The 19,524-nt window shown below is 46.8% G+C and overlaps 3 protein-coding genes and 1 long non-coding RNA gene across 6 annotated transcripts; 1 reads left to right on the plus strand and 3 right to left on the minus strand.

The window, feature by feature from the left end:
- The first annotated feature begins 294 nt into the window (after positions 1 to 294).
- On the plus strand, positions 295 to 2,039 carry LOC120664185 (translation initiation factor IF-2-like). Its single transcript, XM_039943246.1, has 2 exons — positions 295 to 1,198; positions 1,280 to 2,039. Exons 1-2 carry the CDS (start codon positions 397 to 399, stop codon positions 1,306 to 1,308), a joined length of 831 nt encoding a protein of 276 aa, XP_039799180.1. The 5' UTR covers positions 295 to 396; the 3' UTR covers positions 1,309 to 2,039.
- Positions 2,040 to 2,487: 448 nt separating this feature from the next.
- Positions 2,488 to 5,439, minus strand: LOC120664184 (peptide chain release factor 1, mitochondrial-like). 2 transcript variants are annotated; one of them, XM_039943245.1, is made up of 11 exons: positions 5,217 to 5,439; positions 4,905 to 5,005; positions 4,677 to 4,779; positions 4,410 to 4,593; positions 4,245 to 4,293; positions 4,089 to 4,167; positions 3,868 to 3,942; positions 3,707 to 3,784; positions 3,422 to 3,580; positions 3,074 to 3,169; positions 2,488 to 2,998 (listed from the first exon to the last, which is right to left on the minus strand). In XM_039943245.1, exons 3-11 carry the CDS (start codon positions 4,710 to 4,712, stop codon positions 2,810 to 2,812), a joined length of 945 nt encoding a protein of 314 aa, XP_039799179.1. In that variant the 5' UTR covers positions 4,713 to 4,779; positions 4,905 to 5,005; positions 5,217 to 5,439; the 3' UTR covers positions 2,488 to 2,809. The 2 variants fall into 2 exon arrangements, with proteins under 2 accessions (XP_039799179.1, XP_039799177.1); XM_039943243.1 differs by having other exon boundaries at positions 4,677 to 4,775; positions 5,217 to 5,437.
- A 1,986-nt stretch (positions 5,440 to 7,425) lies between these two features.
- Positions 7,426 to 11,671, minus strand: LOC120664186 (CBL-interacting protein kinase 17-like). 2 transcript variants are annotated; one of them, XM_039943248.1, is made up of 12 exons: positions 11,053 to 11,229; positions 9,837 to 9,908; positions 9,587 to 9,694; positions 9,370 to 9,450; positions 9,226 to 9,279; positions 8,988 to 9,113; positions 8,690 to 8,899; positions 8,490 to 8,585; positions 8,230 to 8,346; positions 8,057 to 8,128; positions 7,880 to 7,954; positions 7,426 to 7,773 (listed from the first exon to the last, which is right to left on the minus strand). In XM_039943248.1, exons 1-12 carry the CDS (start codon positions 11,056 to 11,058, stop codon positions 7,651 to 7,653), a joined length of 1,140 nt encoding a protein of 379 aa, XP_039799182.1. In that variant the 5' UTR covers positions 11,059 to 11,229; the 3' UTR covers positions 7,426 to 7,650. The 2 variants fall into 2 exon arrangements, with proteins under 2 accessions (XP_039799182.1, XP_039799181.1); XM_039943247.1 differs by lacking the exon at positions 11,053 to 11,229 and adding an exon at positions 11,257 to 11,671 and having other exon boundaries at positions 7,430 to 7,773.
- A 228-nt stretch (positions 11,672 to 11,899) lies between these two features.
- Positions 11,900 to 12,340, minus strand: LOC120664187. Its single transcript, XR_005670796.1, has 2 exons — positions 12,192 to 12,340; positions 11,900 to 12,066 (listed from the first exon to the last, which is right to left on the minus strand). It is a non-coding gene; the product is annotated as an uncharacterized LOC120664187 (long non-coding RNA).
- Between the last annotated feature and the right edge of the window lie 7,184 nt (positions 12,341 to 19,524).

A 19,524-nucleotide genomic window follows, 5' to 3' on the forward strand; every position in this document is an offset into this window, starting at 1 on the left:
AAAATAACAAATCCGGACCAGATGCCAGGTGAATACCATCTTAATTCGCATATTCAATTATTATAGTGGATTGTTCAATTTAATAATTACTTTTAAATTTTAAACTAGTATTTGCTATGAAAATTAATTCAGGTGTTTGAAGTGGAATTGTTCAGCTTCTTTTACAAGATTGTACAAAAATCAATAAAAACGACTCATAAAAGAATTAGAAACGTGAACTCCAGACGCACACAAATCAAAATTTCTTTTTTCTGTTTCAAAATTTTCCCTAACTTCCCATATCGGGAGCTTGAAGGAATACCTCTGCTCGGAGCCGTTCGGTCGCGTCGCCCACCGCACCCAGAGAAACCCTAATCCTCCTCCCCCCTACCCCCTCCCCTCGAAGCCGCCATCGCCATGGCCACCTCCGCCCCGGGCGGCTGCGGCGGCGATCGCTGCGCCTCCGGCCGCGACGCCTGGCCGCTCCACCACTTCCTCCACGAGGGCGTCTTCTGCCTCCTCTGCTCCTCCTGCGTCCTCCTCTACCGCCCCGTCGCCTTCTGCTCCGCCTGCCTCCACCTCCTCTCCACCTCCGACGCCGCCGCCACCGCGCCCGCCGGCGATCCCGCCGTCGCCCCGCCCGGACCCACCGCCCCCTGCTCATCCTGCGGCCTCTCCGTCGCGCACCTCTCGTGCGTCCCGGGGGACCCCGCGTCCTTCGTCTGTCCGCCCTGCGCCGCCGCCGCCGAGAACAGGCCCTTCTCCTTCACACCCGCTCCCCCCGGCGGGGGCGGGGGCCGCCGCACGCTGGACGAGCGCGACGCGCGGGTCCTCCTAGTCGCGGCGCGCCTCGCGCACGACTCCATCAGCCGCGCCGCGGCCGCCGCCCGCGAGGTGGCCGAGCGCCGCGTCGCGGAGGCCGCCGCGGCCCGGAAGCGCTCCCGCGAGATGCTCGACGCCGCGTTCCGCGCGCTGGAGGCGCAGGCCAGGGAGGCCAAGATGAGGCCCGCCCCGCCCCCCCAGCCGCCCAAGAAGAAGGCCCCGAAGAGCGCCGAGGCGAACAGAGACAAGGACAGGCTGCTCAAGCTCAACGCCATGCAGCAGCCTGCGCTAGCTTTCGCGGCGGCAGCTGCCGCAGCAGCAGCGGTGAGCTCGATGCCATTGCCCACCGTGCCACCACCCAGGGAGGACAAGAAGCCAGTGAAACAAGAGACCCAAGGTGAGCCAACACACATTGAATCATTGTGAATGGGAAGCCAATTTGTTACTCTGTTCAATGATTGGTGTGAAATTCTTGCAGGTTCTACACCGCCACCGCCGCCGAGATAGGATCGCACCCAACTATTTGGGCCTTGCAATCGTGAGATTGAGGGCACGGTGATCCATTCCTCTTCTTCCGATCCATTTCGTCTTTGTGCAGCTAAGCAATCTGGGGAGAAACTGGAATCTCAGGGTTAGTCATCTTGAATAGTGTTAGAATCCTCATTTCAGGGTCTTCTCACCGTAAATTCTTTTCCTGTCTTTACCATCAATTTTTTTTCCTGTCTTAACATGCTAGCTGAGCCTTATATGGCTGGTCTGCATCCAGTATTCTGATTTGTCTGGTGAATGTATGTCGCGCGCTGAAACCCAACCAGATGTTCAGTTTCTAAATTTTTTGTCATTAATGCCTTGTATTCGTCACTGATGGACCTAAGATTGAGAAGACATGAGCGATTCGTCATAGACAGATAGTGGGTTTTAGTCAAAATGGTGAGCAGATTCTTGCACTTCCATTTCAGTCGCTGGGCTTCATTGTAGATGGACCGAGCGATTGCTTAGTTGGTAGGGTGTCACAATCGACCTTGCACACCCAGAGTTAAGTGTACACCAAAGTGCTGGAATTGACTGAAAATAAAAGTGATTGAGGTGTTTGTGGAATGCAGTATTGTATTTTTTGTATACCTCCCAACTTTCAGTACGTACACCACTTGCAAGCACTCTGTATTGTATTAGTTCTTTCTAACATGGACCTTGCAATCTTATATGATCATTCATAATGTACATCAATTTTCTGTCCAGTTACAGCCACCCTTTGATTTGCATTGAACAGGCCCAGTGATTCAAGTCCTCAGATCCCATGGCTGTAATGAAGCTGTACACATGTATATCTCAAATTAGATTACAGTCGTTCCTACAAGGTTGCAGAATGCGATTTTTGCAAGTTGATTGCCAATATCGGAAGGAATGCTATGAAACTGGAAAGCATTACAATTCAGATGTCGAACTAAACCCCAATGTTGTGTACATCCCAGTTCATCTTACTAAACGCTAAAGTGAGCATCACTCAAATAAGTTTGCCTAGAAATTAGTTGGGAGCAGCAAGTTTATGACGAACAAAAATATGTATGCACAATTGTAGTATCCTTTTGTCATTGTTGAATTAACCAGAGGCTCAGCGAAATTAGCTGGACAAGTCAGGATTGACTCAGGAAATACAACATGAGCTTATTACATAAACGAGAAATGGAAGCAAAATTAAGCCAATAAAGTTGCGAAACAACATCAGCTTGACATGTCGTACTCCACTTTATCCAAAACTTCAGCATCAGTGAAACCATTTCAATTTTGTAAAATAATGACACGTGACACATCACACATTAATATGCTACAACTGAAACCAAAATTCTGCATCATTTAAGTCGCATATTCCGATGCAGGAAAAACAGGCCAAAAGCAAATCCAGAAGTTCATCTTGACTTTGCCAGTTCAGTGTTATGTATTGTTCACCAGTCTCCTCTATTGTGTTCATGACATGGTTCATTGGTCTAAGGGTTCATCACTTTAGTGGTTATGCTGCAAATGAAGCTATTGCATCCATCTCTTCTTGGAGCAGGAGTGCATCGATGAATACATCCAGGTTCTCCCCTTCCATGACATCTGCTATGGAGTGGTGAGTGATTCCAACACGATGATCTGTGACACGGCCCTGAGGGAAGTTGTATGTTCTGATTCGCTCGGATCTGTCACCACTTCCAATCTGCTAAGAAGTTAGGCCTTGGAAACCAGTAGTTAACAACTTATGGGAGACAGAAAATTTCCGATTTTAGATTACCTGTTCTGATCGAAGCTTTGATCGGTCCATGTGCAGTCTTTGCCTTTCAATTTCATACAGTCGTGCTCGGAGAACTTTGAGAGCTTTGGCCTTGTTCTAGAGAGAGTTGTATTATAAATTAGAATATTGGTTTCTTCATAATCGGCAGGATTTGCACAAACTCAGTTCAAATATTGCAGTTGTGCTAATGACAGCAAGGCTATGAAGAAGTGAGTAGATAGAGATGAAAATGAATGAAAAAACGTGAAACTGAGTTCTAGGAACTACTGCATTCCAGGTTATAAAGGGGAAACCTAGAATGTGCATATAAAATTGTGTTCATGATGTTTGCAACATTGAAACCCTTACCATGCGCTGTGATCTCTCGTCTTGAATTGCAACCACTGTTCCGGTTGGAATATGAGTTATCCTAACAGCACTGTCAGTTGTATTAACAGACTGACCTCCAGAGCCACCTGATCTGTAGGTATCAATTCTCAGGTCCTCATTCCGCAGTTGGACATCAACCTACATTTTCAGAAGAAAATGATTCTGTTAACTTGATTCTGTTAACTGTTATCATGCAGTAATTGCACAGATGAACAAAAGTTGAGTGGGAAAAAAGCCAATCAAAGTGTTATATCCAATTCTAACCTCATCAGCTTGAGGAAGAACAGCAACTGATACAGCACTAGTGTGCACCCGTCCAGATTTTTCAGTCACTGGCACTCGCTGCCATGAACAGTCTATGTCAAATAATACAAATCTAAGTAGGTAAATATGATTGATATTATAACTCTGTCCCATCATTGTACCTGAACTCTATGAATGCCGCTCTCAAACTTCAGTTTGCCAAATGCCCCAGGACCTGATATTGTTCCACTAGCTTCCTTCATACAAATGGATAACGACAGAGATTATGTGAATTAGGAGTTTGAGAGCTTCCAGATCTTAAATGGTGACAATATTTATGCTACAGTGAAAATACATGGGCATATATAGAAAAAAAGTTGGGAAGCACCGACAAAGGTTGTACCTTGTATCCTTTCACAGCAGACTCCATTATGTCAATGACATCAAATTTCCACCCGTTCTTCTGGGCATACTTTTCGTACCTATGATGTAGAAGAATCCAGTTTAGTAACATAGATTAAGGACCACGTACATTTTGCTCCGGAGCAAGATAACCTACATTCTGAATATATCCATTGCAAACAAAGATGCCTCTTCTCCTCCAGTTCCTGCAATACCATATCAGTTACAAACTGACAATCACTTACTGCCCAATAAAAGAGCGAAATTGGAAAGATGAATTGTGCTCATGAATGACAGGGCAAACTCCAGCTGACCAGCTTACCTGCACGCACCTCCAGTATGCAATCCCTCTCATCTGCTTCATCTTTGGGAAGCAAAGCTCTAAACAGTTCATGCTGCAATCGTTTCTCCTCCTCGACAGCCTCAAGTAGCTCTTCTGCTGCCATCTCGCGCATGTCGTTCTCTTCACGGGCATTTGTTACCAAAGATTTCAAACCCTCGATTTCCTACAAACAAACAACGCTTCCTATGAATCTTGACGGTTCACACAGTATGTTGCAGCATGTATAATTTTAAACCAGATTACTACCTCCCGTTTCGACCTTAGCCCCTTGATCAACTCCATGGTGTTCTCCAGCTTGCGGAACTCCTTGTTAGCCCTAGAGTACTCTTCGGGCAAGGCAGCTGGCTGTCTTCATTAACACCAACTCAAATCAAGTATATTGCAAAGGCTATTAAATTCTAGCACAGTGATAAATTGTTCCATGCTTGTTCATACACTGAATCATCAAAGAGGAGCTTGCCAATCCGAAATTACCTGGTTGATTTGCTCCTGGAGGTACGCACTCCTCTGCTCGATCAGCTTCATTCTCTGCTCCATGATCGCCACCAGGTTCGCAGGCAGTTGCTGGCTCATCTCTGATGAAAAAAAAACAAGGGGACTAAATCGAGATTTCCAGAGTGCTCTGCTCTTCTAGCGGCAGTTCAAACGCTACGAGAAAAGCAACAGAAAAGGGAGCAAAGCCCGAGGTGATACACACGGCACTCATAGTAGCGCGCGCGAACTCGAAGTTGAAAGAGGGGAGCAAGGTGCAAGAATTGGAGAGGAGAGCTGGAGAGGTGTGCTCACCGGCGGTGGAGTAGAGCCGCGGGGGAGGGCAGGGACACCTCCAGGCCGCCGGGGGCGACGCTGCGGCAGCGGAAGGGATGTGGCGGAGCCTTCGGAGAGCGGCGAGAGCGCCGCCGCCGCATCGGCGTAGGTGATGCTGCATCACGGCGGCGGCGGCGGCGGGCAGGCGGCGGTAGCGGCGGAAGTAGCCTACTAGTGCTAGTTGCCTTCGGGTTCGGCCGTTCGAGTTTAGCACTAGAAAGCGCCTCCTAACCATGTTTACGTATTTTATAAATTCCGCCTTCTGTGGCGCCTGTATGCCGACTCGAAAGTGATCATGGGTTTTAAGGAGAAGGCCCATTTTAAGCCCAGTGCTCACTCTCCTCTTAAAAGGTGGGCGAGCTTCGGCTCAAAAAAAAAAAAAAAAGGTGGGCGAGCTTCCTCTCAAAAGAACAAAGAAAAAAAATGGTCGGCACCTGGCTATATTTTATCACCTGAACAATTTAATTTGCAGTTTGACCCTAAAGCAAAATTGTGGCTCGTTTTACTCCTTACATTATTTAAAATTATCAAATGATTTTTTTTGTTCATCATATTCCTTCTTTATATGATATACTCCTTCCGTTCCAAATTATAAGTCATTCCAAAAATCTTGGAGAGTCAAAGTTTTTCAAGTTTGACCAAATTTATATAACAAGATAATAATATTTATGATACCAATTAAGTATTATTAGATTTTTTATTAGCTATATTTTCATAGTATACCTATTTGATGTCATAAATTTTTGTGTTTCTCTCTATAATTTTGGTCAAACCTTGAGATGGTTTGACTCTCCAAGATTCTTAGAATGACTTATAATTTGGAACGGAGGGAGTACACGGCACTTTTGCTTGTTTGAGAAAAAAATTCCTCTACACAGTAGTTGGTCGAATTTTGGTTTCGATGCCACTTGAGCAGTTGTCTTGATTTGTTGTATTGATCAAGTTGGTGCTGATGTTATTGAATTGTTGTATTCTTATTTATAATAGAAAGAGTACATTGCCTGTTATCAGAAATAGAAAGAAAAAGTTCAGTCACTGGTAACCAGGTAATATAAATGTCGGTACCCTGTAGCAGGGATACCCACTCCTACTGCAGCAAGGCAGGACTCGCGTAGTCATCCGTAACTACGCCATAAGGGGCGGAGCAGTCGGGCCTCATGGGTCAGGCTCTTACCTCACCGGGCCAACGGCCCCGGACTCGCTCCCCGCTCAGGGACGGGTCCGGTGATGCCACGTGTCCCTGAGGAGGGGAAGCTCCGCGCCAACGGCCGAGGGCCCGGACCCCCCATAGGGGTCCGGGACCTCCCCGCGTCCGTCCGGACCTCCCACGCGCGTAGAACCAACATACCGCCGGGGCGGGGTCCGGGGGCGCCACGTGTCCCGCAGGCGCAGGCGCGGGCGCGAGTCTTCCGCTGGAAGACTCGCCCACCCACCGCATTCAATGCGGATGGTTGAGGCGTGCTCTGCCGCCGCGGCACGCGGGGTAGCCTTTGTCAGGCCTCACTGTAGACCGCATATTACCGAGGTACACAGTGCAGCCGCATGCGCCACATCCGCGCAGAGCCCGTTTGCCACATTAAATGGATACGACGGCATGTCACCTTTTCATCACACCGCCTACGCCGCAAGCTACACGGCCCGTTCGGCTATGATGCAGGCAACGTCGCAAGCTACACCCTGGCGCCGTTTCGACAAAGACAGGGCATGGCTATGCCGGACGGAAAATTCCCACGGGCAGAGTAAGGAAATCCAGGAATGAGATCTCCGTCGCCTGCAATGCCATAATGTCTGAACAGTATGTTATTTTATACTACATCGTTGGGCCCACCTGTCGGGGACTCAACGGCCATGTACGCGCCTCCCTTGAGATATAAAAGGGAGACGCTCGCTGCACACTACAGACTCTCTTTAGACTCAGCTCTAGACACGCCAAGACTCTCACAACACAAGCTTGGTTTCACACCGAACAACCCTGCTCTCGACCTCTTGAGAGCACAAACAATACAACACACAGTGAACGTAGAGTATTACGCTCCGGCAGCCTGAACCACTCTAAATCTACTGTGTTCATCGTGTTCTTCCACCGAGATTGGGCTAATCCTAGCTAACCCCAGAGTACTCACCCTCTGGGTTTAGGCGGGTGTACTATGCCACCCGGCTATGGGTTTGCACACCAGGACAATGAAGATTGATGTATGCCACCGAATACAATCCATTTATTAGATTTGACATTCGGTTTGACGTCAGTGGCTGCTGCTTCTTTTACACATTATGATCCTGCACTATTTTGACATCTCTATTTTCAGGCGAATTTTGATCCTACTTACAGTACACTCGTTCCTAGCTGCATTGCAGCTGAACTGCTTCGTCTTCCCTAGATCTCACGCTACATCACGGCAACGGGCAGACTTCGTCACAATGCCACCAAAGGCGTCCCGGATCGACTGTCCAAGCTCGCAAGATCATCGGCAACCGGCCGTGTCCCGAAGATCTGCTCCATCAGCACGCCCAACTCACTGCAGATCCTCTCGCAGAGCTGCAGTCAACAAGAAAGGTTACTCAGGTGCGAGCTCTGAACTTATTTCTTCCTACAGTTACCGTGAAGCGCGGCGTCGTAGGAATGACAGCTGCAGTTCTCTTACCTTTCTGTACAATGCAGGGTCTCCATGGGACTTCTTGATCTCTACGACGTACAAAGAGGGGCCAAGCTCAAACACCTGGGATCACAAACAGCACGCCACTTCATTGTTAGCCTATCTCCATAATCTCATGTGTTTTTCTTTAAAACGAAGGGCATGGTTCGTCGCATTTTACTTTACCTCGGTGCAGACAAGAAATGAAGCTGGGTTTTTAGGATTCTTTGTTCCAGTGTAGTTTTGCGTTACTTTGAGCTGAAAAATCACATGCTCGTCACTGATAGTTCGTTGGAAATGTTGGCAGCAATGCCAGTCCACGTATATAGTGTTATAATTGATGGATGGCCTGTACTGACCTTGCCGTGCCCCCTCTGTACTTGGAAGCCCATTTCGCTTGCAGAACGTTCAATCTTGTCAAACAAATCCTTGGGTGGGTGTGTTGTTGTGAATCTGATCTTCCTCTGGGACACGTCCTGCAACAAGTTAAAATTGATGAAAACTGCTCCTGGGGCGAATTCTGTGTGCATACCACTATCGTTGCTGTAGTGATGAAAACTGCTCCTTTTTTTTCTCAGTCTTTCAGATTATACTGTTCTGACAAGGACAATTTACATACCTCTTCCTCGAAAAACCCTGAGAGGTCAAGGGATGATGCCATTCCAATCAACTGAAAAGCATTGATCTGATGATCCCCAGGTGATGGATTAATTTCCTTCAGGAGGAAAAAAATTAAAGGAAACCAAAATTTAGTGATCAGTGGGGTGCAGACATGTGTAATTGGCGTCTATATTGAGGCCATAGACAGTCTCCGATTACCTCCTTGACTGGAAGGACCAGGTCAAGCTGTGAATCTTCATCATCGTTGTCGAATGGAACTGCAGGAACATAATCCCTCTGGAACCACTCATGTGCCTTGATTTCAGCCATTGTGATCCGCTTCATCGGGTTGGGCTCAAGAATCCGCTGGAGAAGATTTTGTGCGCCAGGAGAAAGGCACTTTGGGATCTGAGTGTCACCCTTGAAAATCTAGAAAAGGGCAAAAGTAATGTCATTAAAATGGCATCAGAGAAGTACTAGAACTGTAAAGATAATTCACTTTTATCTGAATAAGTACCTTCTGATAAAGAACAACGATATTCCGGTCATCAAACGGAAGGTATCCTACGAGCATCAAATAAAGAATAACCCCACAAGACCAGATATCTGACAAGGATCCATCGTATCCTCTGTTCTGCAGAACCTGCAGGCATTTGACACAAGAATTAGAAACTGCATAGCAGAAGGAATTGTTTGGCCTCAAAATACTTTCAGTCCATCATTTTCTTTTGAAGGAGAATTCAGTCCATCTTTACCTCAGGAGCAATGTAATTGGGGCTACCACAGGTCGTATGCAGCAACCCATCATTCTGAAAGTCACATATCATAGAATATGATGAGCTATCAGCTTTATTACTTGGGAATCATCTGAGATAACCCAACTCAAGAAATCATCATACCCCGAGATGTTGTGGTAAAGCACTGAGGCCAAAATCAGATATCTTGATGTTGCCCTTCCGGTCAACAAGAACGTTCTCAGGCTGTTAAAGGTTAGCAAAAATGGTGTCAATGAATATATAACCGGCTGAAATGAGCATATTACTAATAAGTGCGTGATACATGTACGTATAAACATGGATAGGAGTATTGCAAAATAGAATGAGGAACATGTGGCACCTTGAGGTCTCTATGGTAGATGCCCTTTTCGTGGCAGTAGCTGACACCATCGATCAGCTGCTGAAATAGCCTCCTTCCTTCTTCCTCCGAGAGTTTTCCCTTGATGGCCTTTCCAATTGCAGCAAAGAAAGCAACTCGGGGGAATCAGATGCCTATGGACCCAACTAACTGCATCTAAACATGGAATTTATTCTGGAAAAAAGAGGTGCAAGGGATGGGTGATGAAAAGGAGAAGGTTCCAATTGCTCACAATCCTGTCGAACAGTTCGCCGCCGTTGACAAACTCGAGCACCATGTAAATCTTGGTCTTGCTAGCAGCAACCTGAACCAGGAGATAAACTCAGACAGTTAGGAGCTTCTAACATGACGAACTCGACCAAATTATTAACACTTTAGAGCCAGACGCCCAGACGCGAATGTGGATGCCGGTGCAGATTCATCATCTGCCGTGCTCTTTCGTTTCCGGAGGAAACAAAAACTAGGATGAGGGCGGAGAACCTGGAAACTGTGGATGTAGAAGTAGTAGAGACAGCAACACATGCAATCTTAGCTGTAAGCGTTTGCAAGCCAAATTTAGTAATTCTAGCATGAATAAAACGTCCATGCCCAGACACTCCGAATCATGGTTTTATGCAGGGATATGATGATGGCATGTTCATCGAACTGAGAACATGTGCAGAAGTATCCTGAATCAAGAGAGATGAAACAAGGTAGGCCGAGAACTAAAGTGCCCTTGTCTTCGTTAGGAAGAAGAAGTGATCATCACTTTCACTGAGCACAGTTGGGCGGCTCAACCTCAAAATCAACTCTGGTGGCCACCACAGCGAGCAGCTGGGGACCCATGGCCAGGGGCAGCCGGGTCCTCGACCTCGATGCTGCCAATAATTGGTGTGGACCCAGACAGACAGAGCACGAGGACAGGGATGGAGGTGTGGAGCACTGGTAGAAAGCGATGCATGGCGGCGTTGCTGCCATAGATCTCGAGAACGGAAGCAGCTGCGGGCCCACACGCCGGGCCAGGTGGACCAAGTCCACGTGGTATTTCATTTCATCACAAGACTACCGCAGTCCGCGGAAGGTAAAAATCGAGGTAAAGCCCCCAAAATTTGCAGTGAATTTATACGATTTTGAAACTCTATAAGAACTAGTAATACTAACGACAAGCCAGTATTGTTCTCGCATGTTCGGTGAAAAGGTGAAGACAAGTAAAAACAAGAGGTGGCAGCCAGTAGTGCAAGTCTGTGAATGAAGACAAGTGAAAAGGAGTCACGGCCAACAATTAAGTATTCTTTATATTTACTTATTCCAACTACAATCAGCTAGTACTGGTGAAAGCAGAAAGGTAGGATCAGCGTGACCACGCAGCTTTATCCTCGCAGTAATTAATGCGGACGCAACAAATAAAAGCGGGGTAATGGGCCCGATAAATAAGTAAATAAATAAATAAACCGCTTCCAGAAGCTTACACACATGGCCCGCGATCCGCCGTTTCGCTTCTTGAGCTAGACGAAGACGAGTCGTCCCCAGAAATTCTCCATTTTTTGCAGGGAAGAACTAGGAACCGAATCGATCGACAGAAGCTAGATAGCGGGAGGATCAATCAATAGACGGATCCATCGGCGGTGGGTGCATGGCGTGGCGAGACGACAGGGGGTCGAGAAGGGACGGACCTCGTGCAGGCGGACGACGTTGGGGTGGCGGAGCAGCTTGAGCGTGGCGATCTCCCGGCGTATCTGGTCGGCGATGCGCTGGGAGAGGACCCGGGCGCGGTCCAGGATCTTGACGGCGAAGAGCGCGCCCGTGCCGCGGTGCCGCGCCTGCTTCACCTTGCCGAAGTTGCCCTCCCCGACCGTCCGCCCCAGCTCGTACGCGCCCAGCAGCGCCGCGCCGCCGCCGCGCCCGCGCGCGCTCTCCTCCCCCGCGCCGCCGCCGCTCACCATCGATAAAGGGCGCCGCACCGCAGCTGCGCGCCACGCGCCGGCCGGGAACCTCGCCGAGATTCCTGCCCGCTTCTTTTACTCGAGGGATTGCTGGCTTGTTTGATTCGAATCTGGCGTGGCCCGCGCCGGGTCGACTCGAGGGAGGGGGATGGGAGGGGATCGGGAAATGGAGGGTCGTATTTATAGCACGTGCCCTGCTTGCGCTCTCCTTGCTGAAGAAAATTTAGATTAATTAGTGATCAATATTGTAATTATTTATTTAATTAAATAATTAGTGGGTAATTACAAAGGGGAACTGCCACCCGAAGGGGTGCCTCAAAAGGGCCACTTCCATGTCTGTTGGCAGAGTATATATATGTAAAATCTCTCTCCATCAATACAATAGTTCTCTCTCATTCCATTCATTTCACAACACATTATCACGCACTGTCTCTACTGAGCGCTAGGCAACTCTCGCTCTACTGCATCGACGGCAAGAAGGCCATCGGTTCCAGGGAGGGAACCGAACGAGAAGAAAGAACAGGGGTTGTGTCTCGCTCCCTGAGAAAAGAAGAAGACCAGAACCAAGACTTCAATAGAGAGTCTTGCCGGAATTCTCGCCGGCATCCTCGCCGGGATTCTCACCGGAATTCACGCAAGGTAAAGAAACATGACGACCCCCGTACCTTCCATGAATGCCATGGTCGACTCCATCACGGACGCAGTGAAAAACGCCATCATCCGCAGCAACCAGTCCGGCGGAGTTCGTCGCTTCATGGTACAAGGCGCTGTTCGTCGTGCTCTGTGCGACATCCACCACCAGCGGATTCCTCCCCGGGGCTCCAATGGCCATCACCAGGGCCGTTCACCGGCACCGTAGAGCACACGAGGCCCTGTACTCCCCATCAGGGGCACTGGAATGGCGGCACAGCCACCAGCGACACCGTCGATGTTGTTCCCGCCGACGAATCGAGGCGGCGGCGCCACGCCTGCACATCATGGGGCACCTCCATACCTCCATTCCTGTTGACGCTCCTTGGCGCCCCGATTTGTATACCGCAAGCGCACGGTTCGTGTAGCTTTTCCCTTAGAGTATTCCCCCAAGGTTTATCAATCCGTGGATCGACAAAGAACTACCTAAGGTTTTCCATCTAATCTAACAGATCTATCCTAACATGAAGCATTGATTGCATATAAAGGGTAAACCTTTGACAGATATGAGTGATGTGTAAAGGTTAATCTCATCCATGAATATAGGCGTAACCATAGCTAAACCAAAGACATGACTATGCCTATCGTCATCTAGTTGTAGTTCAAGCTAACGAGCAAATAAATCATGCATCTCAATCAAAAACATCTTTAAACTCAAAATCTCCAATCCGATCCCTCGATACTCCGCTTACTCAGTGGGAACGGCCTGTCACGCCCCCCCCTTTGGACGAAATACCCTGAAGCAAGTCGAACCCCCTTTGGTAGTTCCGCCATGAACCTCTAGCCACCATGACTACAAGATCATGCTAAGAGATCTATCTCGATAATAGATCTAAGATGAAGCAAACCCAAAGAAAAGAACGAAATCGAAAGAGAGAACATGATCGCTAATAGATTCGGAAGACATGATTATCATTACTCACATAATAGATTCGTTTGGATCGTCACCACCGAGTACATACCATTGACGACTCCAACTAGCTCATGAACTCCATCATGGCACAACCACGCAGGGAGGCATGGCAGCTAGGGGTGGCCTAAGCCATCTCCTAGACAACTTCGAAGACTTGCGGTGGCCGTCGTCTCCCTTCGGTCTTGGCTCTAGGTTTTCGTCGAGTTCTGGGTGGATGGATGCTATGAGTTGAATAAGGTGCGAGCTATTTATAAGCCGAGGAAGCCACCGGTCGAAGGGGAGGCCGAACCGCCTCGGAAACGGGCTAGGCCGGCCGGTCCCATGGGCCTAGGCCGGCCGGCCTACTGTTATCGCCAGAATTTGACCAGGATTGGTAGGCCAAATGTCAGAAGAAGCCCACGGTAAAGGAGTCCACTTAGCTAGGCTTATATCATAAGTTTGGCCAAATACAATGATAATTGGGCACTCAAGGGTCAAGCTGAGATGGGGTCACGAGCCTAATCCATGTTGAAGCCCAGTCTATTCGCGAGGCTGGTTCGGACTGCAGGGAGAGGCCGCACAAAAATGGACGCCCAGGCCACATATGGACTCCGTTTTGGACGTTCTAGATATGCATGGAAAGGTAAGGAGATAAGCTTTCCAATACAACTGGAATCACGTCCAGATTCGCTCGGAGTTGACAGGAACTGCCAAAATAATAGGACGATCAGAATCTGCCATAATTATACGGCATGTTTCGGCTGATATTTGGAAGCTTCATGAAGATCTGCACCGGTGGAGGGAAGAGTCCAGATCATGTTATCTAATCTTTGAGTCTTTATTGAGTTGTAATCTATCTCTAGTCTTCGTTTAGGAAAGAGTTTAGAGGTTGCCTTGCACAGCAAGAAGTCTACGGATTATAAATATGTACCCTATGACATTTGTAAAGAGAGAACGTGTAACGACCCGGCCCGGGATAACGGCTAAGATCTACTCTGCAAGTTGAGTAAACCACACCTACTAATTAATCCTCTTGCGCTTTCGTCCTCGCTTCGCGCAAAAAGGATCGATCCGGAATTAACTAGCTTCCCGCGACCGGCTATTTAAGCTGGTCTGTTCCGTTCTCAACTTTCAGTATGGGATCATCGTTCCGAGCTACAGTGTTCCGCGATTGGGCCCGGCCCAATCCAGCTACAGTACCCCGAGCTACAGTAACCTCGCCCCAGCACTATTCATTTTTGGCCCACTGGCCCAATGGGCTGATCTGTTACAGAACGTCATCACGTTTCGCAAACAACAACTCTCGGCGCACCGCCACCCCTAATTCTAGGGTTTCATCCAAGTAAGCGTCATGCTGCCCTGATCGCTTCTTGCGATCAGGGCAGCGTTGTTCTTGCTTTTACCTTGGTATTACTCGTACTGAAGCGTTTTTGATGGCGAGTAGTGCTAGTTATCCTGATGTTCGTAGCATGACTTTTTGTAGATCTATCATGCTTTTGTTGCTTATCATCTATGAATATCATGTCATCTCTGCGCGATCATGTTTTAATCTTATACTAATTCTCGTTGCATGGAATTAGTCGCGCAGAGACGACACTCTGCTTCTTTTTCATCTAGTAGATCTAATCTGTTATGGTTTGTTCTTATACTTAAGAATTGGCATAATATCTGCTAGTTTAGGCCTTGCAAATGGGTTGGACGATCCGGCAACGTATTAGATGCTTTGCCTTGATCTTAATAGGGATTGATCCGGGAATCGGCTTTCGCTTGTTCTTAGGCCTCTTTTCTGGTTAAGGTTCGGTTATCTTTTACGTTCGTTAGGCCTAACTACGTGTAGGATGTTCCGATCTAGCAGTGAAGCTTTTACTGTCGTGGATTAGATTAGCTAGATTTTATTGAAGCAGTTTTTGCAGTTATTTGCTTTATCCATTACCATCTGGATATGCAGATCCAATCTGACACCGGGACTAGATCGGCTCTTTAAAGCTGATGCAAGAGTCGTCCCGGTGAGCCGACCACGGCTCGGACTAATGTTTACACGTGTCTGTTCTTGTAGGCAAATCATCGAAAGCACGTTCGCACCTTCCTGATCAGGTATAGGTCAGGTGGCACGCCCTGCGTCTTAGAAAGCCGCGGCGTGTGCCAGGATTGCAGGCCGTTGACGAGGGAGCAGTGCCTGCCAGCGCCCCGGCGACCTCCCGGCTCTTCGAGTTGCCTGTCGCTACTCGCCGGTGGGTTTTGACCAACAACACCTACCCCTTTCGGGCTCGCCTCGGTCTCATCTTTTGCGTGCAGACTCTTCGCATCTTTGTACGTCGTTCACGATTGCACCCCTTTGTACGTCGTTATCTTCGAGATATCTTCGAGGAAAGGATAGGATAGGGAATCCTTCCTTAAATCTTCATTTGCTTTGCTTAATCCCGAAGTATCTTGATCTCATCTTCGTGGGATTGGTCCTTTGGGCTCTCTTGGAGGATGGATGTGCTTGAATGGGCTTCGAATCAACATGGGCTTTGGTCCTTCCTTTGGGCTTTGGCCTTCGTCTTTCTCCGTGTTAGCGCTCGATCACGGGCCTTGTTATTTCATGCTCCAAAATAGGCCAAAAACCTGCAAAAACGAAGTTCCTCCAAAATATATGTGCAAGTGTGAAAATGACCAATAATTAGGCCGGGGTTAGGACGGTTAGTGATTTTGATATTAAATTCATGCATTATCAAGGATAAACAAGAGATAAAGTGGGTACTTAAGGAGCGCCAACAATTCCCCAACAGAGACGCCGACGCCGAGAGGTGGCCACCGTGCTTCGCCTACGACATCTCCGTCGCGCCACCTCCTCCACCGCTACATCTCCTGCCACGATCCCTCGCCGACGTCGTCTCCCATGGCCGCCATGACCTCCCATCCGGGAGTGCTCTCGGGGCTGGATTCGCCTCCTCCGAGGAGGGGACGTTTCCCCACCTCTGAGCACCGCATTGACGGTTGGCCGGGGCTGATTCGCTCCGGCCGCCAGCCCCATGGCCGGCGCGCCTTGGGGAACAAGGGGAGAGGAGATGGGGACGCCAAGGCACGACGCACAACGGCGCACGCCACTCGTGGTGGCTGTGCCCTCCGGCGCACCCAAGGCCCGGCGTCGGCGCCCTCCGGCGCAAGGCGGTGGCGCCCTCTGGCGCGCATGGTCGCGACGTCCTCCGGCGCGCGCACGGCCATGGCACTGCAACACCGAATCAAGAGGGCGGCGGTGCTAGACGGCATTCGAGGCCGGCGGAGGCACGCCTAGGAGGGCCGGCAGCGACGCCTGCGGCGCTCAACAGGCCGCCGGCGGCGGCGGTTCCAGGGAGGAAGCATTTAGGGTTGCCCTACCGCTCCCTCCCTCTCATCTTCAAGCTGGGCCAGGCTAGGCTGAGCCGACCATGGGCCGCCGGTAGGCCGCCTGCAGTGGGCCAAGCCGAGCCGACTTGACTGTAGGCCGGCTCGCCGGCCGGCTCGCTGGGCCAGGCCGAGCCCCCCTCCATTCCTTCACAAAATTGCATCATGGCCTCCAAAACTTTATATATTTACACTTTTTAGCATATTAAGTTCTGAAAATTTATATTCAAGGCCTTAGATTGTTCTGTTTTTAGTCCTTTGACTACTCTGAATTTGCATAATTGTTGTAAATATCTATCTAGACCATCTGGTTCGCATTCTAAGTATCTTTGTAATATAGATATTACGATTACCGCAGTAATTGTACATATATGATCCGCAGATTACACATTCGTTATGCAAATATTATTTGAACAATCTTTTTCATGTGCTATTTATTTTATTTGAATTACTATCAACTTAGCACACAATTTACATTCTACATTATATAGAAATATGCAAAATTCAAATTAAGGTATATAAATCAAGTTTTGGAAAAACACAAGGTAATGGAGTCCTAAGCATCGGCTGTGATAAATTCTTTAAGAATTTATTTGCCCTAAGACCATGCTTTTAGGCAGCAAATTATTTGCCCATTACTAAAGGTCTACATCTTATGATGATTACCTATAATGTGTATATCTAAAATATTTAATACAAATTCAATTTGTATATATTGAGACTATCAAGTAAATTATTCCTGCAGGAATATTATAAAAAATAGTTGCACTATTTAAATCAATATACCTTAAGTTTTGATTCAAGCATCGTCTTGATTTTATTATTTTGCATAAATTTACACACACATAAATCTTAATTTACCACAATAAATTAATCATATACATGATATTTCATGTAGGAATATGGCACCTATTGTCAATAAAGATTTCGCTGAACTTGCCGCAAATGGTAGTAACTATCTAACTTGGGCTATGGACGTAAAAATCATGCTACCAGCAAAGGGTTTTCTCAATTCAATTGAGGAGCCAAATCCACAAGCCTCTGTTTCAAATGAAGCAAAATATGCTACATTACATTTCTTGAGACATCATCTTCATCCAGATCTCAAGAACGAATATATAATGGAGGAGAATCCTAGAGCACTTTGGGTTGCACTTAAAGAACGCTATGATCAATAAAAGGCAATTATTTTGCCCGAAGCTAGACGCGAATGGTCTCTCCTTCGCCTTATGGATTTCAAATCTGTTGCAGATTATAACTCTGTCGTCCACAAGATTTGTTCCAAACTTCGTTTTTGTGATCAACCAATTGATGATGCCGAAAAGATTGAAAAGACTTTGTCCACATTTCTCCCGGCAAATAGGATATTGCAGCAGCAATACCGCCACCACAAGTATACTAAATACTCTGACTTGATATATGATTTACTTCAGGTAGAAAAACATGATGAGCTCTTAACAAAGAATCATCAATTGCGCCCCCTCGGGGCATCACCTTTGCCTGAAGGTCACTACAATAGTCAGAACACTCAAAAGAAGTTTGGTGGCAAGAAATTCAAAAAGAATTTCAAGGAAAAGTGGAACAAAAATAAGCATCATTTCCAGAAAATAAGGATTCTCACAAAGGCAAGGGCACTTTCAAGAAGAATTTCCGTCATGACAACTCTCAAGTTTGTCAAAAATGTGGTTGTCACAACCATATCACTAAGAAGTGCTACACAGCCAAACATTTGGTTGAACTCTACCAGAAATCTAATCTGTTGGTAAACAAGTTCATGGGGACAAGTATGAAGCGTACTTCACTACTCAACCGACTGACACCAGTTGCTCCAAGGACACTCCTTTGGAAACCATTGATGAGAAGACTCCTCTACAGACGGATGATTTGTTCAGCACTGACGATATGCTCATTGAATTCCAATCCAACGACATATTCGGAGACACCAACTAGTCTCAATCACCCCCATAGACTTGATCATTAAAGCCATATTATTGTAAATATTATGTTGTGTTGTAAATCTTTATTGTCATAAATATTTTAAGACATACAATATAGTATTATAAATATATAATACTTATTCAATAATATATATGTATTATATAATCATTTGAGTTTATCTTAATATATTTGACTCAATCATTATAGATTATCTACGGGAACAATCCAAATGGAGGAAGAACTTTGTTTAGTGGACAGTGCTACCACTAATACAATACTTAGGGAAATTAAATATTTCCAAACTCTAACTAAGAGTAAAGGAAAAGTCATGACAATCGCATTCCAAGATGCCGTGATTGTTGGTTCAGGACGAGCCATAATAATTCTCCATAAGGGTACACAGTTAGTAATCGAGGATGCACTCCTGTATCCCGATTCAACTCGTACCCTATTGAGTTACAAAGATATCCGTCGTAATGGTTTCCATATCGAAACACATAATGACAACAAAGATGAATATCTTTTCATCACCAAAAATGATGGATATAACAAGCAATTGCTTGAGAAAATTCCTTCCCTATCAACTAGATTGTATTTCACATATATCAAACCCGTACAACATGTTGCATATAAGATAATTTTTCAAAATCTTGATATATTCAAGACTTGGCATGATCGCCTAGGACATCCCGGAATTGGGATGATGCAAAAAATTATTAGCAATTCATTTGGTCATCATATGAATACTTCAAAATTTCCTAAACCTTCAGATTTTGTATGCACCGCATGTGCTACCGGGAAATTAATCTTGAGACCCTCCTATCTTAAGATCAAAGCTGGACCACTAACATTTCTTGAACGCATTCAAGGAGATATTTGTGGTCCTATTCATCGATTAACTGGGGCCATTTAGGTACTTCATGGTACTTATCGATGCATCAACAAGATGGTTCCATATATGTTTGTTATCCATAAGAAATCATGCTTTTGCAAGGTTCATTGCTCAAATTATCAAATTAAGAGCACATTATCCGGATAATTCAATAAAATCCATCAGAATGGATAATGCCGCTGAGTTTTCCTCAAAAGCCTTCAATGACTATTGTATGACT

This window comes from Panicum virgatum, chromosome 3N, assembly GCF_016808335.1.
Source record: "Panicum virgatum strain AP13 chromosome 3N, P.virgatum_v5, whole genome shotgun sequence".
In the NCBI taxonomy this organism is placed as follows: domain Eukaryota; kingdom Viridiplantae; phylum Streptophyta; class Magnoliopsida; order Poales; family Poaceae; genus Panicum; species Panicum virgatum.